The sequence below is a fragment of the Schistocerca cancellata genome, chromosome 8 (assembly GCF_023864275.1).
Source record: "Schistocerca cancellata isolate TAMUIC-IGC-003103 chromosome 8, iqSchCanc2.1, whole genome shotgun sequence".
In the NCBI taxonomy this organism is placed as follows: Eukaryota; Metazoa; Arthropoda; class Insecta; order Orthoptera; family Acrididae; genus Schistocerca; species Schistocerca cancellata.
Genome location: NC_064633.1, coordinates 526,647,791 through 526,666,771, shown reverse-complemented (window position 1 = coordinate 526,666,771; position 18,981 = coordinate 526,647,791). Strand labels below are relative to the sequence as shown.

Sequence of the window (18,981 nt, the reverse complement as noted above, 5' to 3'; positions counted from 1 at the left end):
TACATTTTATCTTTGACTAGTTTTCTCTCTGCTACTGTGTGCAAGCTAGACCACGCCCACTTTCCTCGGTATTTAGGCCGCTCTCCGACGCCAGACTCGTCAGTCGGCAGGACTCAGCAGGACCAGCCGTACCTCTGAAGATGTCCAACGTAGTACTGGACGAAACGTTAGGAATAGAATTCCATGGACCACGGCCATATAATCCGGAAGAATTATCAACAACATTCATTGTATATATTTATTAGTTTCAGAAATACAAACGTCGCAAATCGGATTTTTTTTTCACCCTTCATATCGATATTCCTTACACATCCCTGGTTAGATACCAGCAGAGGAGCCGAAACTTTGGAGACGTAGCTGAAGAGGAACGTGATGCGGCCTGTCAGCCCCAACAGTTTGGCAGTCGGTAGTGCGGTAGGACTTTGGGCCGGCTCGGCGTGGGCGTCCATCGTCGCCACGGGTGGCAGGCTCGGTGGGCCTCGCTATTTATACGGCGGCCGGGCGCGCCAGGTGGGAGAGGAGGCGGCGCGGCGGCGGGCAGTCGCCGTCCGCGTCTACGGGGTCTCGTCGGGCCCAGCGTCCGCGCCGCGCCGCGCCGCGCTTCACCTCGCCTCAGCTCGCCGCCATGGCAGACCGCTCCAGTGAAGACTCCGCCGGCTCCGACCTGGACCTGGACGTGGCCGCTTCGCAGGTGAGTCCCCGGCACCTGCCACCGGCCGCCGTAACAAGTGTCGTCTTCGACAATTACCGCTCAACAAAGCGGACAGTTACTTCCGGTCCAAAACTCGGGTGGCGGAGGGAGGTGGTGCCACGTAATTGTTAACATCGTGAAGATGACGTTGATTGCCAACCACAAAGCGGTATCAACTCTTAACAGGGTGAGTTGCCTAACTGTTCCACTTCAAATAACTTTGATCTCCTTACAGACATTTCTATTTCTTTTCACCTAGACCAGGGGTCTCCAAACGTTTTAGTCTGCGGACCACATTGATTCCTCCACGAAGTCGTAAGGGCCAAGATCTACCTAGTGGGATTAAAGAACCCTAGCACTCCACGATCGTAAAAATCTAAGGTTGTGGGAATAGCTAGCACTGAAACGAACTACGATTTTTATTTCATTACATAATTTTGATTGGTGGACGTACGTGACCGAATTTCTGGCATATTTTATTCTGCCGAATTTCACCGACAAAAAAAGTATGTCACTGCACATTCTTCACACGAAAGCGTCCTGCAAAGTTAACGAAATCTCAAAATCATTGTTAGCAACACTTACTACAAGACGTAACAGAGGTAGAGTATGTCAGCGCATTGTTATTTCAAGCAGCGCAACAATAAGTTTAGTTATGTAGTCTTGTAGCGAGTAGCAGAGCCAGAGCATATATTTGATAGTTCTGTTGCGTGATTGTATCTATGTTGCGAGTGTCTCACGAGCTTTTTTAGTGTTTTATGCGCTTTACTAGTAGGTGTGGGACAATTCAAAGTTTGAATTCGAAGAGACAAGGAAAATCTGAAAATCGAAATACGTAAAGAAAGTGAAACCTTGCTTTAGAAGCTTCTTTCATAATAATTGATTACTAAGGCTAGTCGCCGAAGTGGCGTCCATTTGAAAGACTTGCACCAGACTCGTGAGTAGAATAAAATGCAAAGAACTTTACTTAAAATTTTTTCGCCAGACTAGTCTGTTAACCGTTTTTTTTTTCACTATCGCAAAGAGAATGGTCTGTCTCTTTATTGTGGATAGCCACAAGTTTAACCATGACCTTCCGCTTTGTAAAGATAGAGCTCCGACAATGTCGCGGTGTATTTGTCACGATAGGCCTCGAAACTCAATTGCTGGCAGTTTAGGCACCACCGCAAATATTTGGCGGACCGGATACCAGGGATGTCCCACCAGCTAACGCGCGCCGGTTTCGGCCCGCGGGCCGTAGTTTGGAGACCCCTGACCTAGACGAATAGCGAGGAGGGGCACCCCTTAGAAACGTCGACTCGTTTCCCTAACTTCATTAAACCCCCCCCTCAAGACACTGTTTATCGACTTCGTTTGCTTTTAAATAAACGCTTTTTCTTGTTTTGTGCCGTACTAGGTAACCTGCGTGAGAAACAGAAAATTCAGCGATGTAATTCTCGGAAAGGTGTGACTAGAAATTGCGGGGTACTACTGCATTAGATGTGGACGGATTCTGTGCTGCTGTTGTGGCGCGCTGCCCACAAGTTGACGCCACTCTCCATGGAAACCAGCGACGCCGAGATAAGCGATACGTCGTGTTTACGCCACCCTCGACGGACAATGTTTTTCCCTCGTAATCTCTCATCAAATATACAAATGAGATATCTGTCTCGTATTGATCTTCTATTCTCTGTTAGCTGCGAGACCTTGGCTGTTCAGTACAAAATGTCAAACGAAACCAGTTTCATTTTATTTGGCACCTAATTTCAGCGTTTCATTACGCCTTCTCCAGCCCCCTGACCGATGTGTAGGAAGAATTCCACCTCTTATACCGTCGAAATAGCGACCAGAATTCAGTTGCTTCGTGTCCTCTCGTGTGTCCGCTTATATCGCATTTTTGGGTGGGGGGGGGGGGGGGAGTGGCGTAAAACAGACCGTGCCTTGTTGCGGCCCTCTTTTGAAGGCTGGCTAGCCTTAATCCAAATACAAGTGAGTACATGGCAGTTGTTCTTTCTTTCCCTGCTCATTATTCGTCTAGGTACAAAGCAATGAGAAATATTTAACGACTCAAAAGTTGTTTGATGGGGATAAGTTAGTTCACCAGCCTGTAAAACGCCTTCACGTTAGCTAAGGTGGCAGTGCAGGGTTCCATTGTATAGATTAATCGTAGTTTTCTGTTTGCTGTCACTTTCCATAGCTGAAATCAGGACGGCGACGCGTTTCAACATAGAACTCCCATCGACCTGCGCCTTCTTGTTGCCTAACACTAACGCTTCACCGTTTTGTATCCCATCTCTCTTGCATCACGTATGTCTGAAGCACTATGAAGCTGTTGACAGACGACGTAGTTGTGCAAAGAGCGGTGACACCGCTAGAAACTTGTTGCGAAATGCGGAGACTCGCAGATGATCAGTGTCTGGTGCCAAGATTGTCACTTGACTGTAAACATTACAAAAAATTTAATGTAACAAATGTAAATAGACTAATGGATCCGATATTGTTCGACTAATCAATTGGTGATTAGTCAGAGGAGTGTCACAGCCTTCGTGTTTCAACGAGTTTCTCTCGGAAGCGATGTAATGTCGAAGGGCGATATAAATCAAGCAGTGGAGAAGGTACACGATGAACGCCTTTATTCGAAAAATCTTCAAGTGTTGTGACGTATCATTTCCTGCCTTCTACTGACGGCGCGTCCCGTTCGGTGCTGTCGACGCCAGGGCCAGTTTCGGTAGCAGATGGAAGGGCGGTTGTAGTTCAGCTTCAGGATGATGCGCTTATCTTCCATAATCTTCCTGAATGGGCTAAGGTCGGGGCTGGCTAGGCTGGCTTTAGAGGTTGTGTCTTCCCGCTATGGTCAGTCTTTTCCAATACTTCTGAAAGGTCTCGCTAGGACCAGCACCTGACGGAACTAAGGAGGTACTGCAAATACGTGATGCACCTCTGAATATGTGCCATGTGCCACACTTAAATGTGACGCAGCCCAAGTATTTAAGAGGCAGAGGTCGAGTTGTGACAGGATAGTTTCGACATCTCTGCCTCGGCCAGTAAGCACAGTGCCACCCCACAAGGGGTTATGGGCGTTAAAATCTCCCAAAAGTAGGAAAGATTTACGGAGTTGATCAATCAGTGTAGCCAATGCATTCAGGGGTACTGCACCATCTGGAGGAAGATATACGTTGCAGACAGTTATTTCTTGCGTTGTCCTTATCCTGACAACCACAGCTTGAAGAGGTGACAGCTTGAAGGGGCACATGGTCACTACAGACTGAGTTTAGGACATAAACGCAAACTCCATCTGACACTCGATTATGGTCGCTACGGTTCCTGTAATATCCCTTATAGCCGTAGAGGGCAGGGGTGCGCATTGCTGGGAAGCAGGTTTCCTGGAGAGCAATGCAGAAAGCAGGTGTAAAGCTTAACAGTTGCCATAGCGTAGCCAGGTGGTGGAAAAAAGCGCCGCAATTCCACTGGAGGATGACGTTATCGTGAGGCTGGGAAGGCATGAAGTGCGCAAGGAAGCAGGTTATGCCTCGGGATCACCTGCTGCCACTGACTGAGTAGCCATTTCTATTGTGGATGAAGCATGAGATCCAGGTCCGCAGGGGGCGCTAAGATCTCCAGTGCATCCACAGATGTAGAATTGATCGGGAGTGGTGGTGTCGGGGCCACCAGAGGGTCCTGTTTTTTAGCAGACTACTGCTTAGTTTGCTTGCTCTCTCGCTTCTGTTTCGGGGCTTGCTGTGAAGATTTCTCTGAAGCAGCTTCAGGCACGGAGGAAGAACATGAAGCTCTTTGTCCAGCAGCTTTTGGCTCCTTAAGCCACTGGCGAGTGTTCACTGTGGCATCAGTGGAGACCTTGGGAGAGAGGGCCCCAAGGGACCCCTTCCACAGGAGAGGAGCCAGAGGAGGCTGTTGCTTCCCTGGCAGGGGGGAGAGGACCGAGGCCCCCTGCATTTGGGGGGGGGGGGCTTTGCTCCTGAAGTAGGTCCTTTGGGAGCAATAGAGGAAGATTTACCACTTACCACCAAGGGGCGGTTGTACTCTGGTGGCGCAGAGGTCCCACTGTTCATGGCACAGAGTGAGGAACCACTGCCACTTGGGATGGCGATTAGCTACAGTATATGTCGACGTCAACTGAATGGGGTGTAATCTTTCAAATTTACGTTTCGCCTCTGTGTAAGTCAACCAGTCTGATGATCTTGTAGTCCATGATTTTCCGCTCCTTTTGGGGTACTGGGCAGTCTGGCAAGCAGGGGGAGTGGTGCTCTCCACAGTTGATACAAGTGGGAGGAGGCACACAGGGAGTATCTGGATGCAGTGGACTTCCGCAGTCTCGACATGTGGCACTGGAAGTGTAGCAGGAAGACATATGCCCAAACTTCCAGCACTTAAAGCACCAAAAGGGGGGAGGGACGTATAGTTTATCGTCACAGTCGTAAACCACCACCTTGACCTTTCCAGGCAATGAATCACCCTCAAAGGCCAAGATGAAGGCACTGGTAAAACCCTGTTGTCTTTGGGTCCTCTGTAAATGCGCCAGATGAAATGAACATCCGCCATTCTAAATTGGCGCGGAGCTCGTCGTCAGGCTTCAAGATGAGCTCGCAATGGAAAATAATCCCCTGGACCATGCTGATGCCTTTATGGGGAGTAACGGAAACCGGAATGTCACCCAATTTGTCACAGGCGAGTAACGCTTGGGATTGGGCTGGGGTGCTGTCTGAATCAAGACTGCGCCGTTTCGCATCTTGGACAGTGCTGTGAGTTCTCCAAACTTATCCTCAAGGTGTTCAACGAAAATTTGAGGCTTAGTAATTAGAAAAGGGTCCCCATTGTTTCTGTTATAGACTAAAAACCGAGGCGAATATATCTCTCTCCGTTCTGTGGCCTACATTCCTCCCATGTTGTAGCGAGGGGGGGGGGGGGGGGGAAATTTAGGGTCATACCTATCGGCATTGTATTCTATATTGCCCTTCTTAGAGACTGCTGGTACATACTGCCATACAGTCACCAGAAAGAGATGACTTAGTCCGCTTAATTGCAGGTCATCCGCCCTGATGCCACCCACTCTGATCAGGGGCTCTCCCCACTGGTGCCATCCAGCCACAGCAAAGGCCAACTGGCATGACGGCCGTTGCTGGGAGTCCTAATGCCCCAAGAAGACAGGCATCTACTCCTTGGCATACGTGGGGCGTTTACAGATCAGGCATAAGCAGTGCAATCCCTGTGTTGTCTGGGGGCTCCCACCAAATGGGTACATGGCGGCCCCACCACAACGGATATTGGGTGTAGGTTGGTTGGTTGGTTTGGGGAAGGAGACCAGACAGCGTGGTCATCGGTCTCATCGGATTAGGGAAGGATTGGGACGGAAGTCGGCCGTGCCCTTTCAGAGGAACCATCCCGGCATTTGCCTGGAGTGATTTAGGGAAATCACGGAATACCTAAATCAGGATGGCCGGACGCGGGATTGAACCGTCGTCCTCCCGAATGCGAGTCCAGTGTCTAACCATATTGGGTGTAGATAAATCCAATAGTCATGGGGGTGAAAGAGGACAGGAGACAGCAGAAGAAGATGATGCACCCCGGAAAGAGTCTTCGCCCAAATAGTTGAATCGCAGGTGGAGATGCAAAGTAATGAAAAGAAATTCAGGAGATCGAATCTAAGGACACTCGTGCACCAGATAAGGCGTCCTTCCCCATATGGCCCGCACTACTGTAGAATTTTTAAAGTAGCAGGTCAAACCATAGAATGGGACCTGATCTCATAGGGCCGAAAAGAGTGAGACTCCTTTTAGTCTCCTCTTACAACAGGCAGGGTCTATTCTAACACCCGGACCAACAGGGGGGCATAGGCAGTGGTTACTTTAATTTAAACGGACCGTGCATCTGACTGAGAAGCGGAGCCGTTTGCTGACCCCAGACACCCGTCCATACTACATTCTCATGACGTCATTGACTGAAGACAACACAGCAGTACGCTGGCCCGACGGGCCCGTGAGAGTCCAGAGCGGTGGAGCTTTACAAAAATACGAAGTGCGCTCCCTTAGGTGGGCGTCTAATTCTGTTTAGTCATCCACTCCAGTCCCGAGGTTGGACCTGGGGATCTTCCTGGGGGTAGCTAGCTGGACGGTTATAATAATTAATGACTTGGGGATAGTGATAAGTTTAACCCCGTCTCGCAGGTCGAAGCAAGCTTTATATTGACTTATTTAGTAGTATAATAGTGCAGATGATTTATCCCGGTACGCTTCCGATTAAATCGCATAATTTCCCTCGCAAACTACACACCATTCAGAGTGCGTGCATTCTTGAGCTGTCAGCAAGGGGGACTTTGCGCGAGGATTTTTTTTTTTTTTTGTGGTTTTAGGGCGCAAAACTTCTATGGTCATTAGCGCCCAGCCCGTGACTTAAGACATTAAAAAACGAAATTGAAAACCAGCAGCAATGGGAACAAAGCCATAAAATAGGAGAAACTAAAAATAAAAGGAATGCTTAAAAATCCACTACAGAAAGGGGGTGGTTGTCCTCAAAAAAGCTTCAAATGACTGACGTCATTTCACTGTCACTAATAAACTGGAGAACGCGGTCGGCTGAGCGCGTGTCATCTGCTAAAATCGACGACAGATCAGGCGAGAGCTGTAGACGGGAGCGTAACGGATTAAAATAGGGGCACTCAATTAAAAGGTGTCTAACCGTCCACAGCTGAGAGCAGTGGGGACAGAGTGGGGGAGGATCGCCGCTTAAAAGATGTCGATGGCTAAAAAGACAGTGCCCTATCCGGAGTCTAGCTAAAATTACCTCCTCCCGACGACGCGTTCGGGAGGAAGAGGTCCAAGCGCAAGGAAGGGCTTTCACTTCCCGCAATAGTTTGCGCGAGGATGAACGAAGGGAAATGTTTCTTGAGTGGAGGTGAGGTACGGAAGTGGTAGCTTACAAGGGCATAGATCACCAGTTCTTAGCTATTGTTCGTCTTTCTCGTAAGCTGAATACAACTTCATAACGGAGAGCATAGAAAGGATTCAAAGAGGAGCTGCACGCTTCGTCACGCGTCTGTTTTGTCAGCGGAAAAGCGTTATACAAGTGCCGAATGAACAACGAACAGCATGGGCGAAGGGGGGGGGGGGGGGAGTCATGCACCGTGGACAGCATTACTTAAGACATTCATTCAGAGAACACGTTCCGAAATGGTTCATCTTACCTAATGATCACGATGCTAAAATCAGAGAAATTCCAGCCTATACGGAGCAGTACCCACATTCTGCCTTAGACCGTAGCATATGCGAAAGGGTAGGGATAATACCAACTGCATTGTGCACCCTTCCGTTGCATACGTCACGGTGGCTTTCGGAGTGAATATATAGATCTGTAAGCAGGGGGCCGGCCGCGGTGGCCGAGCGGTTCAAGGCGCTCCAGTCCGGAGCCTTCACGTTGTACATAGGAGACCTATAAGTGGACCACCTATAAGTACATTAAAAATAATAATAAAAATGTCAAGCTACAAAAAATGGTTCAAATGGCTCTGAGCACTTTGGGACTTAACATCTGAGGTCATCAGTTCCCTAGAACTTAGAACTACTTAAACCTAACTAACCTAAGGACATCACACACATCCATGCCCGAGGCAGGATTCGAACCTGCGACCGTAGCAGTCGCGCGGTTCCGGACTACAGCGCCTAGAACCGCATGGCCACCGCGGCCGGCGTCAAGCTACATATATGCGGCAGTATTTGATAACTATACACAAACACAGATATAACGATTCAGAATTACAATGAACGAACTGTTTCCACGGTGTCTGAAGGTCTTAGATTAAAGAGAGAGTAATACCCTGTGGTGAGATACAGTTATGAAATAGTTTATTGTCTAATTCAAAAAATGGTTCAAATGGCTTTGAGCACTATGGGACTCAACATCTTAGGTCATAAGTCCCCTAGAACTTAGAACTACTTAAACCTAACTAACCGAAGGACATCACACACATCCATGCCCGAGGCAGGATTCGAACCTGCGACCGTAGCAGTCCCGCGGTTCCGGACTGCAGCGCCAGAACCGCTAGACCACCGCGGCCGGCTGTCTAATTCAGACACGCGCTGTTAAGACATTACTCCTCGTACATGAGGCAGAAGCACACGATCTTCTAACATACAACCAACATTCGAAGGAGATTTCTCAATGGGAAACTCATTACATAATACGTGCTTGGTTTTAGTCTTACATAATATGAGCGGCTGAGCCGAAAAGCTGACCCTTTGCTTATCCAAACATGTAACAAACTTCATGCCAAAATGACATTTACTGAACGTAGTCTCCATGGTGACGAAATTTTAATGAGCGGCAGTGTATATTAGTGACGTGGTACACGCTGTTAATTGTAACTACAGTATCAATGGTCGGGCTAGGCATCCTATGTACGAGAGAGAGGAATTAGGGCGAACTCAGGGTGTTACACTATCTCCGTAGGCAATAAGTTCGAGGTGCTGTCTTCCACTGAAACCCAATCCGAGCCAGTGAGACTTCACCTATTGGAAAACCTGCTGTGTTCTCTGTAAAGACGAGGCAAACGCAAAACTATAGTGGGATACTAATCCTCGACCATTCAAACGTACGGCTAATAATGCTACTTCTTAAACCTACATCTAAATGCACACTCCGTAAGCGACCGTACGGTGCGTGACGGAGGGAGTCCTGTACCATTATTGGTCGTTTCCTTTTCTGTCCTACTCGCAGATAGAGCGAGGGAGAAACGACAGTCTGCATGCCTCCCGATGGGTCTTAATTTCCTATATGTTATCTTCGTGATCCTTAAGCGAAATGTACGTCGGCGGCAGTACAATCTTAGTCATCTTCAAAAGCCTGTTCTCTAAACTTTCTCGATAACGTCGCCTTCCCTCTAGGGATTCCCATTTGAGTCCCTGAAGCATCGCCATAATACTTGCACATAGTGCGAATCTATCGGTCACAAATGTAGCAGCCCGCCTCTGAATTGCTTCTATGTCTTCCTTTAATCCGACCTGGTGTGGATCCCAAACACTCGAGGAGTACTGAAGAGTAGGTTGCACTGGCGTCCTGTATGCGGGCACCTTTACTGATGAACCACTCTTTCCCAAAATTCTTCCAATAAACCAAAGTCGACCATTCGCTTTCCCTACCACAATCCTCTGATGCTCTTCTTACTTCAATTCGTTTTTGCAAAGTTACGACGAAGCATTTAAACGACATGATTGTGACAAGCAGTAAATTACTAATGCTGCATTCGAAGATTACGTTTTTTTCCCTATTCATCCACATTAGCTCACATTTTTCCACATTTAGAGCTAGCTGCCATTCATCACAGCAACTAGAAATTTTGTTTAAGTCTTTTTGTATACTCCTAAGTCAGTCAGCTTCGACACCTTACCGTACACCACAGCATAATCAGCAACAACCGCAGACTGCTTCTCACCCTGTCCTCCAGATCATTTATGTATACAGATAACAACAGCCGTATTACTACACTTCCCTGAGGCTCTCCTGACGATGACCTTGTCTCTGATAAACACTCGCCGTCGGGGACAACATACTGGGTTCTATTACTTAAGGAGCCTTCGAGTCACATATCTGGGAACCAATTCCGTATGCTCGTTCCTTCGTTTACACACTGCATTGGGGCATCGTGTCAAATGCTTTTCGGAAATCTAGAAAAACGGAAATATACTATCTGATCAAAAGTATCCGGACACTTGGCTGAAAATGACTTACAAGTTCGTGGCGCCCTCCATCGGTAATGCTGGAATTCAATATGGTGTTGGCCCACCCTTAGCCTTGATAACAGCTTCCACTCTCGCAGGCATACGTTCAATCATGTGCTGGAAGGTTTCTTGGGGAATGGAAGCCCATTCTTCACGGAGTGCTGCACTGAGGAGAGGTATCAATGTCGGTTGGTGAGGCCTGGCACGAAATCGGCGTTTCAAAACATCCCAAAGGTGTGCTGCAGGATTCAGATCAGGACACTGTGCAGGCCAGTCCATTACAGGGATGTCATTGTCGTGTAACCACTCAGCGACAGGCCGTGCATTATGAACAGTTGCTCGATCGTGTTTAAAGATGCAGTCGCCATCCCCGAATTGCTCTTCACCAGTGGGAAGTCAGAAGGTGCTTAAAACATCAGTGTAGGCCTGTGCTGTGATAGTGCCACGCAAAACAACAACGGGTGCAAGCCCCCTCCATCAAAAACACTACCACTCCATAACACCATCGCCTGCGAATTTTACTGTTGGCACTACACACTCTGGAAGATGAAGTTCACCGGGCATTCGCCATACCCACACGTTGCCATAGGATCGCCACCTTGTGTACCGTTATTAGTCACTCCAAATAACGTTTACGCTCCTTACACCAAGCGAGGCGTCGTTTGGCATTTACCGGCGTGATGTGTGGTTTATCAGCAGCCGCTAGACCATAAAATCCGTTTTATCACCTCCAGCCTAACTGTTATAGTACCTGCAGTGGATCCTGATCCAGTTTGGAATTCCTGAGGGGTCTGGATAGATGTCTGCCTATTACACATTACTACCCTCTTCAACTGTCGGCGGTCTCTGTCAGTCAACAGACAAGGTTGGCCTGTACGCTTTTGTGCTGTACGTGTCCCTTCACGTTTCCACTTCACTATCACATCGGAAACAGTGGACCTAGGGATTTTTAGGAGTGTGGATGTGTCAAGTGACACCCAATCACCTGACCAGTTTCGAAGTCCGTGAGTTCCACAGTGTCCCATTCTGCTCTCTCACAATGTCTAATGCCTACTGAGGTCGCTGATATGGAGTAACTGGCAGCACAATGCACCTAATATGAAAAATTATGTTTTTGGGGGTGTCCGGATACTTTTGATCACATGTCATCTGCCCGTCGCACTTCATCCAAAGTTCGCAGTGTATCATGTGAGAAACGGGCAAGCTGAGTTTCACCTGAGCGCTACTTTCTAAAACAGTGCTGAATCATGCTTTTCGGTTCTTTTGATGACGACGAACGAGCCGTCGCAAATTTTTACTGGTGGCCAATGCTAAATAGAAACATATGAATCACAGAAGGTTTGTCAGTAACGTCGATAATGTGCTGGCTGCATGGTCTCGATCTGCAACGACTAGAATAATTAGAAGTCGTTGGTAAAAAGTAATACACAGGGTGTTACAAAAAGGTACGGCCAAACGTTCAGGAAACATTCCTTACACACAAAGAAAGAAAATATGTTATGTGGACATGTGTCCGGAAACGCTTACTTTCCAAGTTAGAGCTCATTTTATTACTTCTCTTCAAATCACATTAATCATGGAATGGAAACACACAGCAACAGAACGTACCAGCGTGACTTCAAACACTTTGTTACAGGAAATGTTCAAAATGTCCTCCGTTAGCGAGGATACATGCATCCACCCTCCGTCGCATGGAATCCCTGATGCGCTGATGCAGCCCTGGAGAATGGCGTATTGTATCACAGCCGTCCACAATACATTTGGTACCGGGGTTGCGTAGACAAGAGCTTTCAAATGCCCGCATAAATGAAAGTCAAGAGGGTTGAGGTCAGGAAAGCGTGGAGGCCATGGAATTGGTCCGCCTCTACCAATTCATCGGTCACCGAATCTGTTGTTGAGAAGCGTACGAACACTTCGACTGAAATGTGGAGCTCCATCGTGCATGAACCACATGTGTCGTACTTGTAAAGGCACATGTTCTAGCAGCACAGGTAGAGTATCCCGTATGAAATCATGATAACGTGCTCCATTGAGCGTAGGTGGAAAACATGGGGCCCAATCAAGACATCACCAACAATGCCTGCCCAAACGTTCACAGAAAATCTGTGTTGATGACGTGATTGCACAACTGCGTGCGGATTCTCGTCAGCCACACATGTTGATTGTGAAAATTTACAATTTGATCACGTTGGAATGAAGCCTCATCCGTAAAGAGAACATTTGCACTGAAATGAGGATTGACACATTGGTGGATCAACCATTCGCAGAAGTGTACCTGTGGAGGCCAATCAGCTGCTGATAGTGCCTGTACACGCTGTATATGGTACGGAAACAACTGGTTCTCCCGTAGCACTCTCCATACAGTGACGTGGTCAACGTTACCTTGTACAGCAGCAACTTCTCTGACGCTGACATTAGGGTTATCGTCAACTGCACGAGGAATTGCCTCGTCCATTGCAGGTGTCCTCGTCGTTCTAGGTCTTCCCCAGTGGCGAGTCATAGGCTGGAATGTTCCGTGCTCCCTAAGACGCCGATCAATTGCTTCGAACGTCTTCCTGTCGGGACACCTTCGTTCTGGAAATCTGTCTCAATACAAACGTACCGCGCCACGGCGATTGCCCCGTGCTAATCCACACATCAAATGGGCATCTGCCAACTCCGCATTTGTAAACATTGCACTGACTGCAAAACCACGTTCGTGATGAACACTAACTTGTTGATGCTACTTACTGATGTGCTTGATGCTAGTACCGTAGAGCAATGAGTCGCATGTCAACACAAGTAGCGAAGTCAACATTACCTTCCTTCAATTTGGCCAACTGGCGGTGAATCGAGGAAGTACAGTGCATACTGACGAAACTAAAATGAGCTTTCACATGGAAATTAAGCTTTTCCGGACACATGTCCACATAACATCTTTTCTTTATTTGTGTCTGAGGAATGTTTCCTGAAAGTTTGGCCGTACGTTTTTGTAACAGCCTGTATATTGAACTTAGCTGGTTGTACAGGATTCTTCTTGGCTGCATACATATAATTATAAACAGATAGCTGTTGAGGCCTCACTTAGGCCATACCTTACTAAGCGCCTTGTTAGAGGTTGCTTCCCATCTATCAGCTGAAGGCTATGCTACTTTACTACTTGACGACCCGAGCAAGAGTGGACGAGAGTTCGCTAGGAACTCGTTACAAGCCGCGGAGCGGCGCTGGTCGCCACTCGCGGATCCAACGATACTAACACGGACCGCGGTCGATAAATGCAACCCCTAACAACTGTGGTATCGAACGTTGATACCACATCAGACCCAAGGACATTTATTATATTCGAACTGAGAATATTTTCAAGAATTAAGCAGCAAAGCTATGTTAAGGAAACTAATCTGTAATTTTGCGAGTCCGTTCTTTGGGTCTTTGCACTGGGCGAGATATTCGCTATAAATGTCAGCGAAGTAAGAAGTCATTGCTGTAGACTACTCTTCATAAAACCGAATTCGGATTCCATCAGAGCCTGGCGACTTATTTGCTTTCAACTCTTTCAGTTGCTTATCTAAGCCAGGGATATTTTTATGTCCTCCATGTGGGAGTCCGTGCGATGGTCAAATGACTGACTGTTTTGCTATTTCCCGGCGTGAACGATTTCTTAAACGCTAAATTTAAAACTTCTGCTTTCCTTTCGTTACCTTCTACTGCCACACCAGACTGGTCAAGAAGTGACTGGATAGAAACGTTAGACCCTCTTAGCAATTTTAGGAACTGTCGGCAAGGTATGGGACGGAACAACAGGTGCACTCATTGTGTATGCCAGGGGGGGTTGCTTCATTGTGTTGAATAGGCTATTCCGGCAGCCATTGAGGGAACTGGACAGTAAATAAATAGTCAAAATGTCATGGCTTATTCTGAAGTTTTACTGCATGATTAGCGAAAACGTTGTAGGCCATAAACTTTTTTCCTTCCATCATTTTGTGGGGGGGGGGGGGGGGGGGGGGAGGTGAAGGCGACAAAAAGTTTCGTAAAAGTTTGAAACTGTGTGTTAAGTTTTATGGAAGTCGCAAAATGCTCTCATTCTCAAATACTGGAGGGATATAGTTCGGGTATTTGTATGCCCTCAGTCACGCTACCTCAATACAAACACAGTTTCTAACTGTAACATTCCTCTTATTGTGTTGGAGTGTTAACATAAAATTATAGCTCTTAAGCGTATTGTTAAAGCATTTCTAATTTTTAAATTCGGTCAGTAATTATGCGAAATATTGAAAATCAAATTTTGTTACCCCTGGAAGCCAGTAGATATTCAACTTTTAACGTGCATCCGGACTCGGGGATAGCTGTTTAATAACACAGATAGCTCGATTGTGTGAATCTCGTATCATGTAGTGTTAACGGGGTATATTTAACGGATCCAAAGAAGGGCAGCACGTGTTGTTCCACGTCTGTTCTACTCAGAGGCTGGTCTTGCCAGAGGTTGCGAGGGATGCACGAGAAAGGGCTCCGGCTGGATGGGCGCGCCGAAGGTCTGGCGCGCGACCCATCGCCAAGCTAATTAGTGATTTGTACTCAGGTGCCACAGTATTACAAATTTTATTTCTCATATATACATGGGTATCAGTTGCCTTTCATACGGGCGACTGCTTGTAAATACTCGAGACTCACAATTTTAACTGAATTCTCTTTTAAGTCTAACAGAAATTAGTGACATTGTCAAAATTTTTTTCTAATAGGAAAGCTCAGAAAGTAGATTTTCTGTAAATATTTTATTTTCAACGTTTAAAGTCCAAAATGTGTTTTAGTGTTGCATTTATGGTGATAAACGAAGACGCAACTAAATATGTTTTAGTGAAATCATGAAGAAACTTGTAGGCATCTTGATATATTTTTCATTATTAGTGCTGGATTAGCTACTCCCTAACTTGAACATCTCAGCTGGTGGGCGTCCAGTTACTTTCTGCATCCCAACCATCGATAAGCTGGGGCCATATACGGCTTGACTCTCTCATAGGAGTCACGGTAGATCTGAAACACCTGGTCGGATGTTTGCAAATAAATCCCAGCTATCCCCTCGAAAGCCTATTTACAAAGTTGCAAGAATCGGTATTAAGCGAGGCATGTAGGAATATAGTACAGCCCATTCGTATCGCTCCGGAAGTGACCACAATGACAAGATTGGGTCACATACAGCTGACGCAGAGGCGCTCCAACTGTTGCACACGCGAATGGAAGAGGAAGGAACACTAATACCTTGTACAATGGAAAATTCCCCCTGCCATGCACTTCACATCGTTTGCATACTATGGATTAGTTATGGGTGTAGACAGGATGTATCGATTTTATGGTGGGTTCTGTTGTGCCTTATGTATCCCTTGCATCATCCACATGTCCCTCTTTTGAGTGGAACTGACTTATTTCCTTCGCTTTACACTGAAGCAACTTTTTTCGATCTATCGATCGATCACGAAATGAAAACCACAATGAAAGCCATGAAGTTCTATTTGCAACACTGAGCTACACCTTCCAGCTACACAGTCACCGCTCGGACTTCGACATTTGTCCTGCAGAGGTACTGACTTTACCATACCCTCGTCATTAAAGGCAGCTTCCCGTAGTTTAAGTCTTCTTGTATACTCCTAAGTTCACCACACCGGTGTGCAGCTCGCTATCTGTACCAAACGCTGTCCTCATCGCCAGCGGCTCATGTGTTCGAAGAGATGGAAAACAGTGGTCAAACACCTCCCACCGAAAACGCTGTGGGGGCGTCGGTGTTGCTCCTGAAGCGTGCTGCCGAGCGTTGCCGTGAAGAAGGGAACGCATGGGGGTTACATTGTGTGGGCCACATGAAATTAGGCGACAACCCTCAGCGTGCACTTTACACTTTGCGAGAAACAAACTCTGCTGCTGGGCGCATCTTTACGTGCTCATTGTGCACACAAAACTGAAAAGTGCGACATGATGCTATCGACGTTCACACTAGAGAACTGCCCAACACTTCTGCGCAAAGGTTCGTCAGATTTCTGCTATGATTTTAGTTTCGCGAACTATCTGAGGCTGAAAACAAAACAGGTCTCGTGTAAGCACTTTAAATGATCTTCATATATTTCCCTTAAGTGAAGCGAAGTAGTAAAGGATAGATGACGCATCGGGATCACACTAATCTGAAGCAGGCAACAAGCAGATGCCAGGGCTTGGAACGACGTGAACAGAATGTTTCAAACGAACGAGGCAGCAAGTTGCACAGCGGATAGCCGCATGCCAGGGAATACTACGCAGGTTCAGAATGAAGAAATTAAGAGTTTTAGTACAATGAAAAACGTAGACTGTCCAGGCATTATGTTTAACTCTTGAGTCTGTGCAAGAGAAATGAAGTTGTAGTTAAAGATAAATGAACATTTTTTTACAGTTCTGGAGGGCAGAATGGTGAAGCTGAACTAAACTGCCGAAGAAATAACCAATGACGAATAATTGCTTAAACTGTGGAGGTAGTAGGAGAAAATAAATAAAATCCCAGAATCGTGAGGGGAAGGGTAGTAAGAACTGATTGGAACAACTAATAATACTCATGTATTCACTTTAAATGAGGCAGAGGAAAACCATACTCTGCCGAAGAATTGGATACGGATGTGTAAATGGAATAAACCCCAGACTGCATGATTAAATAACCCCATTCTGATTTATCTTCGAAAATGGGAGTTGTTCTGCAAGTTGTAATGGTAAAAAGTAAACGCCATGTGCATGAATAGACGACATTTAGCGTCGTCTCAAGGAAAATTTCTTGGAAACACTGAAAAATCAGTGAAACTTTAATTCAGAATATCAGACTGGCTACAAGAAAAATAAATGAACGAGGAAGTGGGAAATATGATTGGAACAGGTACAGTAAGGACATCCAGTCCAGAAGTACAGTGACAGATACCGAGTTTTGCATGGAAAACATTATTCGTGAGTGTTAAATGCCAAAATTTTGCAGTTTAGGAGAAATTTAATTCAGCAGTTTTTAGCAAACAATTTTTGCGATAACAGACGAGAAACCGCATGTTTCCTTCGAGGAGTTGCTTAACGATCTCCCATGTGAACCGCGAACTAGAAGTAGCCCTATGTACATGTCCATCAAGTATTGCTGGGAAGCATATCGGAGTAGCATACACAGAGAAAACAAAATTTATTCTTGTAGTTATTGAGCTATAAGGAACTGCGTTAAAGTAAATCAAACTCCTCGACGTCAGATAGTATACCTATGTATTTAAACACTGGACTCGCATTCGGGAGGACGATGCTTCAATCCCGCGTCCGGCTATCCTGATTTAGGTTTTCCGTGATTTCCCTAAATCGCTTCAGGCAAATGCCGGGATGGTTCCTTTCAAAGGGCACGGCCGACTTCCTTCCCCGTCCTTCCCTAATCCGATGAGACCGATGACCTCGCTGTCTGGTCTCCTTCCCCAAAACAACCCAACCCAACCTATGTACACTTAGTCTGCGGATATGGTACGATTTTTGGGGACCAAATACACGAAATATGGGCACGATATTCAAACTCTAGAAAAGGACCACAAGAATAGTAACTACAAACAATGATAGGGTTCACCATACAAATCTGTTTATACAACACCAACAATTTATATCTATCAAGCAACATGGCTTATTAAGAAAAAACGATTACACTATCACGTATGTTCATCATCATGGAACAACAACCAACACGTACTGCTAAGAACAAACATTCTAAACAGTATTTCTATCAGAAATTAAACTTTGTAACAACCAACACGTTTACAAAGGCAATTCAATGATAAAGCTTAAACCATACATACAATAAATGATTACTTAAATAACGCAAAGTGCGAAGTTGGTAAAAAAGTTTCAGTGCGGTAAAAATTAAGAAAGTTAGTAATTCCACAAGATACTATCAGAACGTAATTCACGTTGGTGGAAAACTGTATACCCAAGATCAGAAATGGAAATCACCGTACGTCTTCCTCACATCAATATATCTTTCATTATGGTGGGATATTGAATCAGTTTTTCAAACAGACAAATGGTAAAGCACAAAGAATGTAATGGAAAAGCAAGGGCATCACCATAGTCCTGATATTCGCCGAAAGGATGTGCGTCTAGTGAGTGCAATGTTTGAAGCGACTTATGTTTAAACTGAACAAACAGTACAACATTAGTTTTGGATTCAAAGAGACCTGTTAGTAATCATACACTTGCATATTTGTTAACTTGCTATTATATATCACTGTAGTATCGATCAGAGATGTCTACTAGCATTGTAAATGATATAGGCATGGATGAAGTGCTAACTAACGCCAAAGATGGCTCTGAAGTTCATTGGCATATGTATTTACTGACGTTCAAACATAACGTAAACCTTTGTGATGCTTAACAGTCGTTTACAAAACACGATATTTCGACAGTATACTTCAGGTGTTTCCTGTACAATGAGCGTCTTCCCCCATACTCTGTTGATCCCACACCTTCCCGCCACTACACGTCAGCACGTCGGGTGCAGTGGTGCCGCCATGCTTTACTGAGAGGGAAACCGTTGTGTGTATTGATCAGGCCAGCGGCTCGAATTTCAACAGCTTAAAAATGATT

The 18,981-nt window shown here is 46.0% G+C and overlaps 2 protein-coding genes across 4 annotated transcripts in view; one reads left to right on the top strand and one right to left on the bottom strand.

The window, feature by feature from the left end:
• LOC126094533 (zinc transporter 1) overlaps positions 1-18,981 on the bottom strand; it is a 679,313-nt gene that overhangs the window by 252,596 nt on the left and 407,736 nt on the right. The gene's annotated exons all lie outside the window — the stretch shown is intronic.
• LOC126094532 (protein SPT2 homolog) overlaps positions 562-18,981 on the top strand; it is a 591,136-nt gene continuing 572,716 nt past the window's right edge. The window contains exon 1 of the mRNA XM_049908953.1: positions 562-691. Coding sequence (XP_049764910.1) covers positions 626-691 — 66 coding nt within the window. The 5' untranslated portion in view covers positions 562-625. The remainder of the gene's footprint in view (positions 692-18,981) is intronic.